Source organism: Filobasidium floriforme (genome assembly GCF_021052385.1).
Source record: "Filobasidium floriforme strain CBS 6241 chromosome Unknown HD553scaffold_36, whole genome shotgun sequence".
NCBI lineage: Eukaryota > Fungi > Basidiomycota > Tremellomycetes > Filobasidiales > Filobasidiaceae > Filobasidium > Filobasidium floriforme.
In genome coordinates this window covers 25,318-43,942 of record NW_025763657.1, presented here as the reverse complement: position 1 = coordinate 43,942, position 18,625 = coordinate 25,318, and the positions used below count along the sequence as shown (strand labels likewise).

General features: G+C 50.9%; 7 protein-coding genes across 7 annotated transcripts; 3 read left to right on the top strand and 4 right to left on the bottom strand.

The window, feature by feature from the left end:
* Positions 1 to 653: 653 nt before the first annotated feature.
* Positions 654 to 1,461, bottom strand: HD553DRAFT_327354 (uncharacterized protein; the record flags this gene model as incomplete). The annotated part of the gene is made up of 2 exons (XM_046181809.1): positions 654 to 928; positions 951 to 1,461. 2 exons carry the CDS (start codon positions 1,459 to 1,461, stop codon positions 654 to 656), a joined length of 786 nt encoding a protein of 261 aa, XP_046032356.1.
* Positions 1,462 to 3,812: 2,351 nt separating this feature from the next.
* On the bottom strand, positions 3,813 to 4,064 carry HD553DRAFT_278699 (uncharacterized protein; the record flags this gene model as incomplete). Its single annotated transcript, XM_046178066.1, has 1 exon — positions 3,813 to 4,064. A coding segment is annotated over one exon (252 nt), but the record flags the coding sequence as incomplete, so codon positions are not given.
* A 1,926-nt stretch (positions 4,065 to 5,990) lies between these two features.
* Positions 5,991 to 7,153, bottom strand: HD553DRAFT_327352 (uncharacterized protein; the record flags this gene model as incomplete). Its single annotated transcript, XM_046181808.1, has 3 exons — positions 5,991 to 6,208; positions 6,517 to 6,600; positions 6,679 to 7,153. The coding sequence occupies 3 exons, from the start codon at positions 7,151 to 7,153 to the stop codon at positions 5,991 to 5,993; spliced, it is 777 nt and encodes a 258-aa protein (XP_046032354.1).
* Positions 7,154 to 7,545: 392 nt separating this feature from the next.
* Positions 7,546 to 8,221, top strand: HD553DRAFT_278705 (putative maltose O-acetyltransferase; the record flags this gene model as incomplete). The annotated part of the gene is made up of 3 exons (XM_046178067.1): positions 7,546 to 7,758; positions 7,814 to 7,883; positions 7,935 to 8,221. 3 exons carry the CDS (start codon positions 7,546 to 7,548, stop codon positions 8,219 to 8,221), a joined length of 570 nt encoding a protein of 189 aa, XP_046032353.1.
* Positions 8,222 to 8,284: 63 nt separating this feature from the next.
* Positions 8,285 to 10,518, bottom strand: HD553DRAFT_320947 (uncharacterized protein). Its single transcript, XM_046181200.1, has 3 exons — positions 10,027 to 10,518; positions 9,184 to 9,919; positions 8,285 to 8,956 (listed from the first exon to the last, which is right to left on the bottom strand). The coding sequence occupies exons 1-3, from the start codon at positions 10,384 to 10,386 to the stop codon at positions 8,676 to 8,678; spliced, it is 1,377 nt and encodes a 458-aa protein (XP_046032352.1). The 5' UTR covers positions 10,387 to 10,518; the 3' UTR covers positions 8,285 to 8,675.
* Positions 10,519 to 11,611: 1,093 nt separating this feature from the next.
* On the top strand, positions 11,612 to 16,030 carry HD553DRAFT_353454 (acyl-coenzyme A oxidase I). Its single transcript, XM_046183773.1, has 21 exons — positions 11,612 to 11,783; positions 11,850 to 11,867; positions 11,942 to 11,974; positions 12,144 to 12,206; positions 12,358 to 12,501; positions 12,741 to 12,840; positions 13,011 to 13,073; positions 13,184 to 13,300; positions 13,442 to 13,544; positions 13,625 to 13,709; positions 13,798 to 13,878; positions 13,948 to 14,028; positions 14,104 to 14,214; positions 14,282 to 14,344; positions 14,422 to 14,460; positions 14,518 to 14,654; positions 14,714 to 15,080; positions 15,141 to 15,267; positions 15,342 to 15,422; positions 15,492 to 15,586; positions 15,651 to 16,030. Exons 1-21 carry the CDS (start codon positions 11,733 to 11,735, stop codon positions 15,930 to 15,932), a joined length of 2,241 nt encoding a protein of 746 aa, XP_046032351.1. The 5' UTR covers positions 11,612 to 11,732; the 3' UTR covers positions 15,933 to 16,030.
* Positions 16,031 to 16,465: 435 nt separating this feature from the next.
* On the top strand, positions 16,466 to 17,199 carry HD553DRAFT_346738 (uncharacterized protein; the record flags this gene model as incomplete). The annotated part of the gene is made up of 2 exons (XM_046183234.1): positions 16,466 to 16,985; positions 17,048 to 17,199. The coding sequence occupies 2 exons, from the start codon at positions 16,466 to 16,468 to the stop codon at positions 17,197 to 17,199; spliced, it is 672 nt and encodes a 223-aa protein (XP_046032350.1).
* Between the last annotated feature and the right edge of the window lie 1,426 nt (positions 17,200 to 18,625).

The following is an 18,625-nucleotide window of genomic DNA, read 5'->3' as shown; positions in this document are numbered from 1 at the left end:
TGACCTTCAGATCACTGACTTCATCGAGCAATCGCCCTCAGTTGACAGAAGTGGCGCGATCTCTGGATGAAGATTACTGAGGAGCGATCGAGGTCAGTCAATATGCTAAGCTTTTCACGCGCACCAGACAATTCGTTGTATGCCAGGATATTCAGGGTAACAAGTCAGTACTATCTCATGCCTAGCCCGTCGAAATATACCACCGTATACTGGTATACCGGTATTGCCGTTCAGTGTTGCGAGCGGTCTATACACAGTCTGGACTTCACATTCATGGTCAATCCTTGGTAATACAACACATATCGGCTTAACACAAAGGTCAGAAGTATCAGGCTGTAGGAGGGGTTTTCAGTCCACCTGGTCTGCAGTCGGCTTTGCAACTGTGAAACGTTCTGGGATAGGTAATATTACCATCTGGCGAGAGGGGGTGTACTCCGAGAGACTGGGATTACTTGAGACGTTTCAAGTCGATTTCAGCAACTCGATAACCCCATATGCTCGCTTGACGTATGCAGCACACGCTGAATACCGATAGCTACGGAAACATACCGACAGGGTTTCAATTCGGCGGATTTATATGCGATACATGACCGTGCTTGAGTGGTTGATTACCACCCGAAATCGGCGCTCAAGCGCATTGCCGATAACTTTCGTCACACGACCGAAATCAAGTTACAGGTCTTGACGTTGACCTCAGCCACACGAAAGAGCAGCTCGGCTTGGTCCTCAGTAACCTGGTACTTGTCTGTGTGGGATGGATAGCCGCACAACGCTCCGATAAGCGCAGCATTGACGTAACTCAACAACGCCCGCTTGTCGTTCTCTGTCGGCCCATTCGAATCGACTATCGTTCGCTCGAGATGCAAGCGAGCGGTCGTGCACACCTGCACTGTTACAGGGGTCGTAATATTAGCTTTGGGAATGGATCCTGAAGGAACATAAAAACTCACTAAGCAGAGTAACCTCGATTGTCTTCTTCAAGTCGTTCCTGACGTCTCGATTTCCCGCCAGCGTGGCTTGGTAGTGCTGGCATCTTCGTCGTAGTTCGTCCCAACGTCCCGCTCCAGCAGTGGTGACCAGCGCTTGACATGCGTCTTTGACCGACGCGTCACAGGATTGCAACAACACGCGGTAAACCGAGTGCTCTGGCTTTGAGACTACCCTACCGATTCTACTCGAAATGCCGGCTCTGTCATAGTCTTCGATCGGGACCTTATAGTATTTCCAACCATTGTGATGATAATATGTGCCTTCCTGGTCCTCGGACTCTCTGTCGCTTGTAGTGCAAGGTCCTGTCTGAAGGTCCGATCCATCGGATGTCGCATCGCCTCCAAGCCAGACTTTGGTGGCTGCAGATACTGGATGCGAGCTTGAACAGGCATATTGGAGGACCAGCGACATCGGATCGCGAGGCTGCGTCGACTGCGTAGAGGAAGTAACACTCTCCGCGGAGGCGGGCATATTTGATGTTTGGCAAGTGTCAGAAGGAGGAGCGTGTCAGCTTCCGAGACGATAAAGCCTGACGGTTACAGACGATTCAGTCAGAAGATCATGGCCGGGACACGGAGGATTATATGCCTCTCATGATCGAGCGGTCAACAAGCAAATCTATGAAATTCCTTTGTCAATCACGTCACGGAAGGTCACTGTTCGCATTTACCGTCCCGCGGCATTGTATTCGACTCTGACACGAGATCGCCATAATGATGGAGAAAGGACTTTGCCGGGTACGAGATGCGATGGTCTTGCCCGGCTTACCTTCTGTAGCCAAGCACGGCTTGTGGTTGTCCTTCACGTCAAACTCGTCAAATTCGATAATATGATGTCACGCGACTCAGGCCTAATGGTAGCTCACTATCTTTCCAGGGTTACAAGTTATCTAGTGGCTGTAAACAAAATCTCAACAGGGTGCCAGGTGAAGCCCCATGCAGACGCCTTCAGTTTACAGGAGAAGGTCAAGTTGTTGAATCTGACCTGCGTAGCGCACTTGCAATCAGGTCAAACCTCAAGGTGGGCGTTACACCATTGAACTGGTAAACTCCAGAGACCTTGCGGAAAGACTTGAGCGCTGTAGTAACATCATGGTCAGATCACCAAACTAGTGCTGGGTCATGTCTAGCAATTCTTAAGAGCATTTACCGTCTGATTGAGACGGGTAGGCCTGCTTGAGTCCGCTCAGACCAGTACTACCGCTCCATGCTACCATAGTCTATAATTTCTCATGTACATAGGGGTAGTACAGCATACACCGGCTTGCAGAAAGTGTCATAGCGCATGGAAGCTTTCCAAAGGTTTCTTTAGTCCACTTCATCTACAGAATCAGGAACAGGTTCTCATTGTCAACATCCAGTTGACAGTGTTCTCTGAGGAGATCGGCCTGTTCAGGAGATAGCTGACATGGACCACTTGGACCGACCCTTCCGCATGCTGCCGATGCTAATTCCGAGGAGATGATCCCAGAGAATACCACGCAGTAGGCTTCTTCTGCCAAAACGATGATTACTTTCATCAGATAATCCGCAGCCTTCCATTCAAAGTAACCTGCAACCGAGCGTGAATAAACAGTCGATCGCTCGCAATATACAAAGGAGACGGTAGACGTACTGTGGAAAATCGCCTGTAGCACCTTTTTCGTATCCTCGTCGAGCCGATCGGAGCTCTGAATGCGTACTTTGATACCATGGTGTCTTTCACGTAAGTTTCGCCAGCGAGCGAAACCAAGAGGACCTCCCCACAGATGTGCCACTGCCGTTATCGCCGTACCATAATACTCCTCGTCGGCAGCTTCCTTTGCAAGCGTGATATGCTCATCAGAGACTTTGTCTCCTAGCTCTTCCAACAGCCTTGCTTGCACGTACTCGTCGCGCGCGAAAGTCTCCGGGCGCGCGGGCACCATCGACGCCGATCGACCTGTTTTCGTGAAGGTGTAACAAAATTCGATTTTACGTATCTCCATCAATATCCAACGCACAGCAGTCGAATTCCGTAGTCAAACTGGTGTACAATGAAACTACCAGTACGAATTTTCAGAACCGAGTTACCTCACCCCTCGCCTTCCGCACAGCCTCCACCCTCACAGGCATACCATCAATGAGCTTGTTGATGTATCCTTGGTCTATATCCGCCCAGCAGGCCTGTACCTGCTCCCAAAGCATGTCCAGGTTGGTGGCCCGGGTGGGTAGTTGAGATACCTTGGTTTTGAGCAGGTGCCAGACGTTCTCAATGGGGTTGAGATCAGGAGAAGAGGGGGGATGGATGAGTGAGGGAATACCCAATTTCGATCTGGCCTCCTTTGCCAGCTTGCAAGTATGGCAAGGAGCTCCATCTTCTACCACCAGGATGTCCCGCCACCTGGCTGTCCTGAGCTGCCTTGCGGCCCGCTTGAGTGGACCGTTGAGGACCATCCTGACGTACTTTTCCCCATTCATCCCTTTTCCCTTTTCCTGCACTTCACTTGGAGGGATGCTCAGTCGCACCAGGTCCCACTTCTTGCCATGAGCAATGGCCCCCCACACCATGAGGCTCTTCCTAGATGACCTGAAGGTTCGCTGCAGGTGTTGGGGCAGGTACTCCTCTCCAGCTCTCCTGATAGTCCAGTTCATAGTGATGTCCAACCCCATCTCAATTGCGCTCTCATCCGTAAAGATGACTCGCCTCCAGTCCTGATCTTTGTTGTCCTTTACCCACTGTAGCCTCTTGGCGATAGCCTTGGGGGTCAGGAAGGGTTTCCTGCGCTTGTGTCTCTTGTAAAACCCCATGGAGTTGGCGGCCTTTCTGACAGTGTTGTTTGACGTGCCAAAAATCGATGCAAAATGCTCCCAAGGCTTGCCAGGATTGAGCATAATCTCTCTGGCAAGTCGCCTATGGTCCCTAGCATCCAGAACCTTAGGCCTGCCGCTTCTGGGACGAGTTTGTTGGGAGCCATGCTCCCGTTGCCTCCGTATAGCATCATGAATTGCCCCTTTACTGACACCAAGCCTTGCGGCAATGACACGTTGGCTCAGGCCACAATCGAGCATGCCAATGATTCTGCCACGCTTGGAGGGACTAAAGGGTACATTCATGATGCTTCTGTAACAATATAGGATGATCAGGGACAATTAACACGTCCAATTGATTCAGACATATTCACCTCGCTCGCTCGCTTGCTGTCTTGCCAGGTCCAAAAGTGCTATCTCGGTCAATATTGATCGGAAATGGCTGTTCTTAGGCTCGAATTAAGCGTAGGCTGTGGTTTAGCAGGGTTCGTGCAATCAGAACCATCAATATCCTCCTGCAATGTGCCGAAACGACGGTAGGACGCACATTTGGGCCCAAAAAGTCGAAAATTGGGTGGTACAGTTCGATCTCGCTTGCTATTGGGTCTAGCGCACTCGTTATTGCGTCGAATTTACGGGCTAGTTCATACGCTCCAAACGAGCTAAAAACGACAGCTCTAGCTCAAATATTCACTGAGATATAAGGGTACAATTCTAGAGGTACATCACGGATGAGCAGGTGTTCGGTGTCGAGGGTGATGACGTGTCGCGCCCGGAGACTTTCGCGCGCGACTAGTACGTTCCGAATTTTACCTTTTGATAGATCTTGCCTTCGTGCCGGACAGCTCCACCGCAACGAAAGCCGTTGCCGAAAACTAGTTGGCCGAATTCAGTGATTCCGCCTAGATGTGTGTAAGCGACGAACGAGATGCCTTCCTTGATGGCTTTGGACATGGAGAGGACGCCATCTACGGATGCCTCGGTCAAAATGGAACGGATCGTGTCGCTGGGCTCGTGCGAGATAACCGAAGAGGTGCTGTTAGAGCTCATCTTCTCGGCAGTACAGGGATTTGAGGGCCGTGAGTATAAAGTATACAAAGGTATTTACATCATCCATCGACATCTGCGCGAAAGAATGTCTCCCGGATACTGACTGTATCTATGTCTTTTCGCGACCGATCGGATATTCGTGTAAAGGGTCACTCCTTTCGATAGCCTTCGATCACGTCACGGAAGCTCGCCGTTCGCAAGCACCATCATGCTGTATCGCATGCATGACATTGCTATAGTCTCGCGAAAAGGACTCTGCCGAGCTCGATTTTGTCGTGAAACAGGGTATGTTTCCTTTGTTCATCAAACGTCACGCAATCGTCATATGACGCGCGCCTTTGATCACGTCGTCGTCGAGCCGTGGCTGTACATGCCAACAACACAAGAAGAGCCAGAGTGTGACAGTAGAGCGAAGATCATCGCAGCATAGTCTGCTCCAACCCAGGTTGTATAGCGTAATTCAGGTAAATTCTCACGTCACGTGCCAATGTAACCAGGTGGAGGTAGCTTATCGAGCCGATACGTTCACAAAGGTAATGCAGTATTCCGGCCGGGTTAGTTTAATTCTACCTTCTCTGGTCTTCACGAATTGATCCGCTGAAATGTGCAAAAGACGCCATCGATCACGACGACCAGGTGACCGAACCTATTAGAAGACGTGACCGCATGCCACTCGCTTGCCGATACATCGATGATAACGCGTCATCTGTCATTCGTACAAATGGCCCGAGGCACTGCAAGGAAACTGTAGTACTGGTGAATACACAGTCTCGAGCGACTGTTCTTGCGATGGATAAAGCCCCATCGAAGCTGTCTGGTGAGCAATCGCCCACGAACGCTCGCGGCGCAAGTGGCTTGAAAAGAACGATCGAAGTGAAACGACGGAATTAAACTGCTTCCGCAGCTAGCGCCTCGGCTGATCGCCAGTACGTGGAGGCCAGACTCGGCCGGGGCCGGCAATCTCATGTTACCGTTCATCAGATGGTGAGATGGCATGAATAGCTTTCGCCGCCAGCGATGAGCTCGTCGTGCCGGCTTGCCTCGTGCAGTCGCGCATGGTACACGATTATCATTGCTCACGTCAAACTCGAACAAATGATGCGACGCAACACACACTGATATGATGTGGCCCTAATCAGCGGATTCTTGAGGCTATCTCGATGCCAGACCTGGTCGTCAGCTCTATGCGTGTCCCTCTGCGCGATATCGAGGCTGCGCCAAAGCATGTCGACAGACGTTCTTGATCGCGGTGTTACCGGTCAGACGGATCACACGTGCTCGGCTTTGGCGCGGATCTTGCACCGATTGTTGAATGCCAAAAAACGGGTTCTTCCAAGAAATTCGAGTGTACCTTACTAGTAGTCTTGGAAATGGTCCTCTGAGGCTCCTATCTCTAGTTGCTGGAAGCGAGCGGTCGAGGTGAAACGACGGGAACAAATAGGTTTCCCGATCAGCGCGGGGGGAATTGCATATAACAGCACTCGTCCAGAAGGGGTACAGCAAAGTGTCGATCAGATTTACATAAAGTAGATCCACACACGAAGCCGCCGGACTGGCATTTCGGGTTATGGCTCGTCATCAGCGAAGACATCAGTCGGTACACCCCTTGATTGGAGGATGCGTCTCATCTCCGCGCTGATTCGTACGTTCCTTGCGGAGCTTATACCGCAGAGGACCTCAATGATCGGAGAGATCGGATCGTACACACCGATGGAGCGTGTCTTGCAGAAGTCTGTAGGCATGGCGTTGATTTTCATGAGGATGTCCTCCGCCATGACCCAGCGCTCGATCGCTGTCGGCGGAAAACAAGAATTAGTCAACGACGCGTGAGATTCTTGGGTGTCCTCGGAGAGAAGTTTGAGCTACTGACCGTAAAGATTGTGCAACGTCTGCATTCTTTCTAGGTCCTCCCATCCTGCCACCTGTCCTCTCGCAGCAGCGATGCCCTTCTGGTATGTATCCCACCATCCAACGCTGAAATTGCTCTGCCGAAGATTTCGGATCGCTTGATATTGACACTGAAAGACGGCCTGGATCTGCTCTTTGCTCGGGATGATTTTGCCCTGTCCTTCGGGAGCGCGATCAGCTGGGGACCCGCCGGTAGGATCGGTCGATGCGTTCGCCTCGAGCAGCGTCTCGGACCCAGCAACAGATGTGGCGGTTGATGAGCTATTCAGGGGCGTACTGATCTCCAGGTTCGACCCAGTACGCAAGTCCCTGAGGTAGTCATCGAAAACACTCTCCATTGTCTTCATGCTTAAGGTGAGATCGTCAATACTCCTACTCATAATAATGGAAGTCAATTGAGATTGAGGTTTGACGTTTTGGTCTTGTGCGGTGTCCATGATTTCGCTTGCCACGTTGGTCGGCTATCCGGCAGGTTTATAGGCTCATGAAGCAATGTGAAAGGGTACAGGGTGTAGCTCTGCATGTCGCTGACACGGTCGAGGCCCCCAAGTCTTCCTTTGTTTTCGGTATGTGACAGGCGATAACCCTACGACTTGACAGCACATAGTCTCGATGTCGTGGTCATGCTCAAAGGCACACAGCCACGATCACCACGAGCTTCAAAGGACGATCGGCATTGACAAAGGGGACGAAGGAGAGGCGAAGGTCGCCAGATAAGACTCGCCGAGAATTCGTTCTTATATAACGTGGTAAAGTACCTCAAGAGCATGCTTCAGCCCTATCTTGACCCAGGAGTCGATGCCTAAGAATCGACACTATCTTCATCAATATGTACAACAATCAACCTTTGGCGGATCATACACCTGGGAAATGCTCATATGACACCCCTACCTGGAGGCGGCTTGATCAAGAGCGCCTGCAGCTGCTTCAGGCGATTCATGACGAGCGTGATCCCAGCCGGGTTAAAGAGATGTTGGCCAGCTTTGTTGATGTGGAGAGCAAGGAAGATTTCTCCATCCAGCTGCCCTTCCGCTGCCATTATGTGGGTTGCATGGGTTGATGGATGCTAGACATCAAGCTGATGGTTGGCCTTGTAGGGTTACAACATCCACCTTGGAGCTGGTGTTTTCATCAATCACAATGCCACAATCCTTGATGAGGCTGAGGGTGAGTTGAACTTGTATCGATCTTTGACAATTTGCTGATATCACCTCTAAGTTACCATTGGTCAAGGCACACTCCTGGCAACTGATATCAAGATATACACTTCAACCAATCCTGATGAGCGTTATCAGGACAACCAATCTAAGATGGAATACCGTTATCCCGTCTCAATTGGCGACAACTGCTGGATTGGAGGTGGGGCGACCATCTTGCCTGGGGTAACAATTGGGGATGATGTTACAGTTGCTGCTGGAGCGGTTGTCAACAAAGATGTTGAGAGTCGTTGTCTGGTTGCTGGTGTCCCTGCTAAGGTCATCAAGCGCTTTCCCAAAGCAACTTGAAGCGGGTTCATCATTGTAGGAACGATGGTGGTCATCGCCTCAATCTGTCATGTGTGAAATATGGCATGCTACAACTATCTAAAGGTCCTATCGTGCTCATGTGTTGCCAATACCGTTGACCGCTAACTAGGTAGCTTGTCAAAAGTATACAGTACCATGCTCCTCCAGCTTCACAGCTTTAGCGAACGCGAACAAATCCCTCAATCCTTCGAAGTGATTTCATTAAGCTCGGCAGCTATCGAACACCATGTGTACCGCAAGAATCATCTCCCCTGGTGACATGCGGAACTCATATTCATAAGGGCGTCACTCGTTCCCCGTTTGTGCCGAAGACAAAAGAGGTATAATCTATATCATTCCGCTTTCATGTCTACAATGCGCTACAGAGTGGCCTACAGTTCTGCCTTCCGTTCGCGCCGAACCTCCGTCGTTTGGATACAGGTTGACATGTCTGCTACTTGATCCATCCCCGGCTCCTAAATAACCCACCCCACGATTTATACACAAACATCCCGAACCCCGCTAGGTCTTTCAATACCCGTCCTTCTTCCCCATTCCCGCCCGCTCCGAGGTTTGAAGTGTCACCAGGTCTTCCGAACAAGGGGCCGCGAAGCGTAAGCCGTCTGACGGCGAGTTCGTAGTTGTTCTCCAAGAGCTCGTCTAGCCTTTCCGTTGCACGGGCTAGTGGTTGGTCGGCAGTTCCGAGAAGAGCACGCGGTTGCATCAGGATCGATTCTGTGGGTTCGCGACGCCCAACGAGAAAAGGTATGGTATCGAGTGGATCGAATTGAATTTGGGATCAGGTTGAAGGAGATGTTTGGGAGGGAAGTTGCAACCACCATTAAACCGATGTAACAAATATGAAGTCAGTTCGAGTCAGTAAACCGTCTCAACTTCTAGAAAGTTATCGCTCGCGATACCATAACGTGCACGAAAGATGGAGGTTGAAGAGAAAGACTTACCGGCTCTTAAATAAATCCCCGCTAGAACCCCTCGTCGGACGTACCACTCCCACCCTTGCCCTTCACCCATCCTCAAAACATCATCTTTACCGCCTTCTCTTCCTGTTGCTTGCCATTGCCCAGTAGCCTGCAGTGTAGCTTGACTTCTCCTTCGCTCGACCTCTTCCGTCGAAGACGTCGATCTGGTGTTGTCGTTGTCGTTGAGAGCCCGGTAAGAAGCAGGTTGGGCAAGATGAAGAGCCTCGTCGGCGATGTTCCATGCGTACATGAAGGATCTTAATGGGTTAGGAGGGAGTGGGAGGGGGAGGTGGTGTGCCGAAGGCAACGGCGAGTTCCCGGTCGAGGTTGATGTCGACGTTGAGTTTGAGTTTGAGTTTGGTGGTGAGGGGGATGTGGATGGAGATGAGGCTGAGGAAGAGAGTTTTGAGGAGACGGCCGATAATCCCGCTGCTGCTGAGGTCGCTATTGAAGATGCTTTAACGGCTGCGTTTAATGCTGACTCGGCTACCATCGCCCTCATCGTCGACGTTGGTGCTCCCATCGATAATGAGGACAACGATGAGGAAGCCACCGTTCCTGCTGTAGATAACGGTGCCGCCGGAGGACGGTACAGTTCGAATTCGCTGAGCTCTCTTGTTAAGCGTGATTGGAGGTGGTCGATCATCCTTGCGATCGGCGTGGGGAAGTTGAATGAGGGTGGGGAGATTGACGAAGGGGATTGCATAATTGCGTGAGCCTGTTCCCGGCGGGTCGTGCAGATAAGGTAGTGCGAACGAGCGGTTTGACGACAATCAGCAGCGCAACCAGGATGAGATAATGCAGTAGACTTAAGATTCGATGTACCTGTACGACATGTTCTCCAGCGGTCTCTTCGGAATATCTCAACCGCCTGCCCATAACCTCTCTTAGTCCCAATCCCGATGCCGATCCAGACGCCTCTCCTTGACCCTCCACCGACATATTTTTGATTCCCTCATCCTCCCATAGTCTCACCAGTTCCTTTTCCGCTGTGTTTTCTTCTCCGAAGATGTTTTCAAGGACATAGTCGGGATCTTGTCTTCGTGACAACGACGACAACGATGATGCAGGTGATGACGAAGATGGTAGATCGGCCAGGCCCGCTCGGATCGCTTGACGGGTGAACGACTGGGCTCGGAGGTGAGGCAGGGAGGCTCTGAGGATGGATTCTCTTATAGCGGTCATCTTGTCCTGCTAAGCGAGCAAGTGTCCGTATGTCCAGGATCTATGGTGTATAAGATTGTGATCGATATGTATATATGTATGGGAATGTTTGACGAGGTCGAACGATCATATGGTCGAGATCAAGGACCGAGTCTCAGCGTTCAGAAGAACGAATATGCATCTTCACGGACGGTTAGCTTGAAAGCCCAACGTGCTTGTAAAAAGGTAACAAAGAAAGGAAGTCCACAAACAATGTAATCTTGAGAGGTATATATGGCTTTGAGTGAGGGATATGTTCGCATACCGTCCCACTTCTGGGTACAGTATCCTTAATCACATCCTTCTCAAAGAATTACTATCGCCTTGAAATCTGCATTTCTGCAGACATGCTGGACTTGGCAGACAGCTCCAGCTCATCAGACATACATATGTTCGATCCAAACTGGTGGGAAGGTGAAGATCTAAGTGGCTGGCCAGAGAAAAGTGGCAACTATTACCATTTTGTACCCTTTGGAGGCAGTACGGTCTGCACCAGCGCAGGAATCCTTGGGGGAATAAGCTATTCCCAAACTCTCTTTGCATCCACTGGAAGAGTTGAAGAAGAAGACATTGACAGTGTTAACACTGAAGACATCAATGATGTTGAATGCCAATTAAATGATGGTGAAGAAGATCCATCCTTTGTTCCACCCCAAAGTGAACACGGAAATGACAAACCAGAGGCTAACTGGGAACAGATGGACAAGGCTTCACAAGCTAGGCTCGCAGCTTTCTACGAATCACACAATATTGAAAGAGGAGACAAACACGATGCAAAGTTATGGAAAGATATCTCAAACATACTCCTCAATGGGAAGCATGGCGGGTCTATCAAGTGCAAAAGCACAGAGCTCAACTTCTCTTGTTGCAGGGTGAGAGAGACAGAGACAGGTGATATGTGTCGAGCCCTTGTGGTTGCCAAAAGTAGCAGTAAGATGTGGAAGGAGGGGCAGAATGTGCAATGTAGGCGTTGTCAGTCACAGATTGGATACACTGTATATAAAGCGAGACAGAAGGAAAAGCATGGAATTGTAAAGAAGAAGTACAAGAGGAGACCCTATTAGGATGTTGTATCTTGTATTTTGTTGTTTGTGGATATATCGATTGCACCGCTACACCTGGAAATGCCAAAATATCGAAGAACAAGGAATATGCTTCCGGTATCCGAACTGTATCGGAACCAAATCCGGTTACTCATCAGCCGGACGATCAAGTTCATCAGGTCGCCTCGGCAACTAGTAACATGCTCGATCGATACATCGAATATCCTTCCAACACTAACACCGTCAACAGCTTGATATAGCGACAAAGACGTACAGTACAAAGAAATGACCGATATGAGCGTACTCGGAGCTGCTCAGATGCCCAGTCCGACCACGGTAAGTCTTCCGCGGCACTGGATACGGAATGAGCGGTGCTGATCTGTGTCTTTCGGATATGTATAGGCTGAGACGATGGCCAAGGTCAGTTCCTCTGTCTTTCCCACACTTGTCACAACCTCTTTGCTGATTTCGATTTGTGGTGTCTGACTGGGTAGGAACGAGCGAACCCGCCGTTCGACGTCCGGAAGGTGAGTCGTCCTGTTTCGACTATTTAGTCCCTTTGATACGAAGTCGTCGATTGCCACGGTTTGTTATGGTGTGTGCTGATCGCCTCATACTGTACTCTCTTGCTTCATTATCTGGTGATCTGGTGATCATATCCTGGGATCAACTCTGGTCTTACGTGAGTGGGAACAGCTCTCGATCTCCATGCACGGCTCGGAGAAGGCACTGGTCTTGAAGGAGAAGTTCATGACCGAGGTGAGTTCGCATCCTTCCTATCCCACGATCAACCACCAGCGACTAGGTTCATCTCGCTCGGACTGAATATAACGGTACTGATTCTCATTTGGCATCTATCCTGCATCTGTCATTAATGACGATCTCAATCATTACCGCCATCACCTGATAGATATCCCGCGACCCATCCTTCCGCTCACACGACATCCACGACCTATCCAAAGAAGCTATTAGGGAACGGACCATGGAGAAGTTTGGGAGTATGGTACATTATGTGATCAATGAGCCTTTGAGGGAGTTTAATTTGAGGATGCAGGTGAGTCGAGTTGGAGTTGAGGTGGTATTGGGGTTGGGGTTGCGGAGTGGATTGAGAATAATGGTTTGGACATGGGGGTGGCTGATGTTGATGTTGTTTCCTCTTCGATCTTTCTTTGCTGCTTTCGTACCTCCTCGTCACTTTTTCCGTCACTTCCCTCTCGCTATCACACTACCACCCCTCCATAATCCCGATATCTCTACTTTTCATCGTTGATATCGCGGCCGTTATGGACACAGCTGGTATCAACAGCAGATCCGGCATTCTGGACCCGCTTCGGAGTGCATTTCGGGTTGTTCTTGGGTGCTTTGAGAGGGGGGTGTACGCCCGGTCAGATGAGTGAGTTTCAAGTTCTTTCTTTCTTATCGGCTTTGAGTCGCTCTTGGGGATGTCCCGCTGAGTCGATTCGGAGACCGCATCGACCTGCCATGCGGTCTCCGGGGCGAAGGGGTTGTTTGGTTCAGACGTTGATGCTGATCGATGGTCCTGGTCGTGTGTGCTCCCTTCAGATTATTGGATCGAGAAAGGAGCGATCGGGTTGAACGGCGTGATAGGCTGTTTCGGGATGACTGGTACGTCTGTTTACCCGCTATCTTCATCTCCTTCCTGTGTCCCCGTAGGACTTTGGCACAAGCGGTCTCTTCTCACATCTTCTTACTGATATCGTAATATGACTTGATAGAACTGGCACACGGGTCGAACGTCGCCGGACTGGAGACGACCGCCACGCTGGACGAACGGACGGACGAGTTTGTCATCCATACGCCTCATCTGGGGGCTACCAAGTGGTGGATCGGAGGTGAGCTTCGTGTTCTGCTCATGACCTTGCTCAGCACGTCCATTCGCTCGGCTGCAAGTCAATTGCATATGTCGCCGGTATCTTGAGTGGAATAATATTCGCCCACGAGTGCTGAGACGGATATACGGTCGATTTCGACAGGCGCCGCATCAACGGCAACGCACTGCGCGGTCTTCGCACAGCTCATCGTCAAGGGCAAGAAACATGGGGTCAAGACGTTTGTCGTGCAGTTGCGGGACACCAAGTGAGTCTCGGCCGACCATAGTGGAACGGACGTGCGTAGGTATTATGACAACGCTGAAACTACCCCTATTTGCGGCATAGGACGTTTCAACTGAAGCCCGGCGTCATGATCGGGGATATCGGCAAGAAGATGGGTAGGGATGGGATCGATAACGGGTACATACAGGTGAGTTGACTCGAGGTGGAACGGGTATCGTCCTCTAACACAAACATAGGCTCAATTCTGGGTATTATCGATGTTTCCGACCTGACAGTTCACGCACGTGAGGATTCCTCGGGCGCACATGTTGATGAAGCACACGCAGGTGTCGAGGGATGGGATCGTCACCGACCCAGTAAGTCTGGTGGCCAAACTTTGGAGTTAGCTGCTTGGCATGCGTACTGACGCAGAACCGACATTACAGCCTCTGGCTCAGTTGACTTATGGAGCGCTTCTTAGCGGCCGGGTAGGAATGGTAGCCGACTCGAGCAATACGGCCAAGCGCGTCAGTGCCCTTTGGCTCAAATGACCTTGATATCCTCCTTGCTCAAGCTGACTTTTACTTCTCAACCCTTGACAGGCCCTGACGATCGCTGTGAGGTACGCAGCGGTCCGTCGACAATTCGCCTCGGGCAAGAACAAGCTCGAAACGCAGCTACTGGATTATCCTATCCACCAGAGGAGGTTGATGGTACGTCGCTGTAGAGATGGCGGTAGATTCGGGGCGCTTGGCTCATGAGGTCACTATGCATAAACAGCCTCTGATGGCCCAGGCGATCGCTATCGGGTTCACTAGCTTGATCTTGACCAACATGTACGAGGTAAGTAGACAAGCAAGCGCCACAGGTTCTCTGTCCACCAATGTTCACGCTGATCGTCAATTGTACTGAACTGCCAGGAACTCACCCAGGCACTGGAAACTCTCGAACCATCTGACGTATGTCGTTTTCGTTTTTGCGAATCGTGCCGAGTACTGACATTGCACGCGTTATAGCCCAACATGCACGAGACACTCGAGAAGCTCAAGGAGACGCATGCCACGTCGGCAGGATTGAAAGCGTTCTGCACCTGGGCGTGTCTGGAGACGATCGAAAAGTGTAGGCAGAGTTGTGGAGGTCATGGGTACTCAGCGTGAGTGCCTACAGCCTTCTGAAGCGTTACAAGCGGGCCTTGACCTCATTCCCCTGCAGCTACTCGACGCTTCCCGGGATGTACCAAGACTTTGCAGTACAATGTACATGGGAGGGAGACAACACTATCCTGGCTTTACAAGCGGGCCGATCGCTGGTATCGTCGTGGGAGTCGGCGTCCCGAGGCAAACCTCTGCCACCAGGTGTCAGCTACTTGGCCTCGACCGAGACGCTCACCAACAAGAGCAACTCGAAGCTCGACCTTGGCGATATCGACAAGGGCTGGGCGTGCGTCGCCGCGAACGCTGTGAAGAAGGCCGCCGTGGACTACGCTAGGGAGCTAGGTAAAGGATTGAGCAAAGATGAAGCGATGGAGAGGTGCAGTCAGAGCCGATTCATCGCTGCCAAGCTGCATACTATTGGATACGTGAGTGTCGCTTGCCGAAAGAGCTGACAGTCACATGCTGACCTGAAGCCGCATGAATAGATCTTCCGCATGGTCAAGCAGGCTGCCGAAACCCACGCTACTGGACCGGAGAAAGACGTGCTTGTTCTGAATGCGAAGCTCTACGGACTGTGGCAAGTCGAGGAGCAGGGCGCCTGGTTTCTGAAATGTTTGTCCTGGTCTCCTGTCCTGTCTCCTGCAGCTTTTGCATATGAGACTGACGCTTTCGGCTATTTGTGACAGACGGGTACTTTAACGCCCAGCAAATGGATACTGTGCAAGAGACAGTCGACAAGCTATGCCTGGATTTGAGAAAGATCGCTAGTCAGTACCCCTGATCGATTTCAGCTTTAGCTAAGCAATTGCTTACAAAATCGGCTGCTGGCGTTGTAGTCCCTGTCGTCGACTCGTTTGCGTTCAGTGACCACCTCGTCAATAGTCCGCTCGGCCGTTATGATGGCAGGATCTACGAGGCCTACTTCGATCAGGTGAGCTAATCGTCCTGGCAACAAGTTCCGACCACAACGCTCATCTCATGCCTCGCGAATCTAGGTGCGAGCCTCTAACCCGCCCGTCAAGGAACATCCGTACTTTGCGCGACTCATCGCGCCCTTGCTCAACCGGGTCAATGAAGCGGATGACGAGAAAGACCCTGAAGAGGCTATGGGTCTCGAGGAGGAGTTGAAAGAGCTTCGAGAAGCGTCTCAGAGCCAGAAAGACGCGCCGCAGAAAGTTCAGGTCGTCGGAAAGGGCATGGGTGGCAAAGGCGTTCCTGGGGGTGGAGGAAGCGGGGCCGGAGGCGATGTTGGGCAGGTGGTTGTGGATGGTAAATAAGAGATTTCACCTCTATAAGCGTTCTCAGTTGTATATCAATAAGATAGACTTCGCATGAGTCTACCCATGAAGACGTATATACCATGATGCGTGACTGCATTGATGACACCATCGTTATGACCGCAAGTACCCGCGTCATGCCGAACGTCCAGCGAGTCATCACGACGCTCATAGCTACTATGGCGCTTGTGATTGCGATAAAGCAGGTCAGCTGGCCCTGTTGAGTCGATCGATAGGCGCTCCTTTGAAGGTCCAGGATCGTCTTCGGCACTCGGTCGAGAGATCGAGAACAGCTTCTTCGAGCAAGTATCGTGTGATTAACGGCTATGGGCTGGTTCATCTCCAGGTTCTTACATCCCTGCGCCGTTTCAAGTGATAAAGGAAGGCATGTCCGTTGTGATCCTGTAGCTTCTCCAAGAGTAGGGTATATAGAGCAGTCTCTTCTGACTTCGATGCGGGTTTGCACAACATGTCCCATCGTACATGCAATCACTCATTCCGCTACAATCCACCCCTTCGAGCTCGAAAACATCATGGAATCTGTCGCTTCTACCACTGGATCTCTCGGCTCTCGTCGAAGTTACGGCGGGAAGAAAAAGCGCATCCTGCTGCCCGGATCGTTCTGCTCCTGTACCGTGAACACCTCCCACGAATTCTCTACGGTCGAAAGCTCGGGCGTTCAGTCAAGTATTGCTACCCCTGGTATCAGCACTGTTGAGAGCACCACGCGACCGGTTCACAAACTCACCTGCCTCATGTTTTATGAAGCGGGAAATGGTGATCGTACCCCTGAGGAAGTCGCTGCATCCGCATTGCAGAATTTGAAGGTCTATATCTGTGACCAGGTACAGCAGGGTTCTCAAACGTACTCGGACGACCAAGTGGCAGAAATCAAAGGTTTACTTGAAGAGTACGAAAGCCTTGTCTGTGGGTTTGTCAAGGTGGAGACAGATTTGATCGCTGCTGCCCGCGAGTTCCACGGGAGGGTTTCCGCTGTGAGCGAAAGGCTGAAGGCAATCTATGGCGGAGATTGGATCCGGAGAAAACTGATGGGTGAGTATCGCCTTCTTTTCATCTTCACGCTTTGACACGGAAATCTGATATCAACTTCGCAGTGGGCGGGGGCATGGTTGTCATCAACCACTGCATCGACATGCGTACGAGCTTCTCGATGGGGCCAGCTAAAGGCTCATTTGACATCCATCCGGTCGCGATGTTTGCCCGAGCCCTATTTCTGCCTGAAGACGTGACGGAACTCGGCGGGTGATCTCCGCTGAATGATAGCAGTCTTTCGCACATGTACTAGTACTACCCTGTTATGAAACGTTCATTTGTGCAGCCATGCCCTCAGAGAGTTCCCATATGCCCAATATGCGCGATAGACCTAAGAACTGAAGTATATGTACTTAGGTGCGGATGTAAGACCGATAGCACACCGGAAAAATTTCCTGACTTAGCGATGCCTAACCCTTCACCCAGTCGAGCACATTTCAATCAGTACAGTCAGATCGGCATCACCACCCGATACATATGATATGCAAAGGATCTTGAATGCCCCGAGGAAGCTCTCCTCTTTTGGTCATCTCGCTCGTCGCACCGCTGATCCTCCGCAAGTACCTCTTTCCTGCCCTGCCAGTGCTGAGATGGTAGAGGCGAATGTACCTGTACCTGAGTGTCTATATTTTGTGTTACTTGTAGTTTCATGCACGTATCAACGTGATTGAGAGTATACTGTACTGTAGGGTATCGTCCGGCTGGGTTATGCTGCGATACATCCTCAGACCTCGTCGCTTGTGTCCTAAATCCTCCCAGTTGCCATTTTCACCTTGAATTGTATAGAGACGGTCACCGTGATTAAGAAGTTTTTGCAGAATTTCAGATTGCATATCGGCGATGCCTGCACAGTCACATGATGACCAGACGGCTTTCGTGGATCATTCGCCCTCAAACTCGGACCATCACACACTTTTACTTTTACCGGAGATTTTTACCCCACCCCACATCGTGCAGGTGAATCAAATCTTGAACCTTGAACTTGAAGGGGGCTACAGTATGACTATCGAGAGGGTTTTGATATCATTGAGGGGAAAAAGACAGGAAAGCCGATCTTCATCTTTACCGATCTCCATAGAAATAAACAGAGCCTTCCATTTCAATTCGCTTTGGCATGTTAGACTTTAAGCTTCTTCTCCAACAGTCCGCCGTGAATCCAGCCAACACCATCTGGTTTTCAGTACAATATCCTTTTAAGAAGGCTTGGTATCACATCACATCGCCCCCCTCCAAAGGAAGTCCTCTACGAGCCGTCAGAGGTATCATCGATTCGGAGGAGTCGCGTTGAGATTGAAGATTGAGATGCCAGGTCCCGCTTGGGAGTTCGTATATCCAGCAAGTTAGGCCACCACTCTTCGTGGTCCCCAAATGATGTTCGGAGTAAGAGATCGTCTGAGCTAATTGGCGCAGTGTTCCGAGGAGGCGGCGGCGTGCCAAATATTTACCAGTACAGTCGAGATACAACGGCCTGGACACCGTCCTGAGAAGATCGAGTCTCAGTCTGCCGTGCGAGTATAAATCACGCAGTGGTAATGATGATGATATATTACGAGCTGAACCACACCAGTGGCTCGACCGGGGGAGAGGGCGCACGGAAGATTCCCCTTCTCGCGCCTGGATGAGATGGTAGGTTTGTCCCG

Excerpts from the sequence above, each read along its gene's own strand:
- HD553DRAFT_320947 (XM_046181200.1), bottom strand. The coding sequence starts at position 10,386 with ATGACCGCTATAAGAGAATCCATCCTCAGAGCCTCCCTGCCTCACCTC. Across the intron at positions 9,920-10,026 it reads CTGGAGAACATGTCGTACAG|GCTCACGCAATTATGCAATC; the intron begins GTACATCGAATC and ends CGCCGGGAACAG. Across the intron at positions 8,957-9,183 it reads GGGGATTTATTTAAGAGCCG|AATCGATCCTGATGCAACCG; the intron begins GTAAGTCTTTCT and ends GCGAACCCACAG.
- HD553DRAFT_353454 (XM_046183773.1), top strand. The coding sequence starts at position 11,733 with ATGACCGATATGAGCGTACTCGGAGCTGCTCAGATGCCCAGTCCGACC. Across the intron at positions 14,461-14,517 it reads AAACTCTCGAACCATCTGAC|CCCAACATGCACGAGACACT; the intron begins GTATGTCGTTTT and ends CACGCGTTATAG. Across the intron at positions 15,587-15,650 it reads ACGAGGCCTACTTCGATCAG|GTGCGAGCCTCTAACCCGCC; the intron begins GTGAGCTAATCG and ends TCGCGAATCTAG.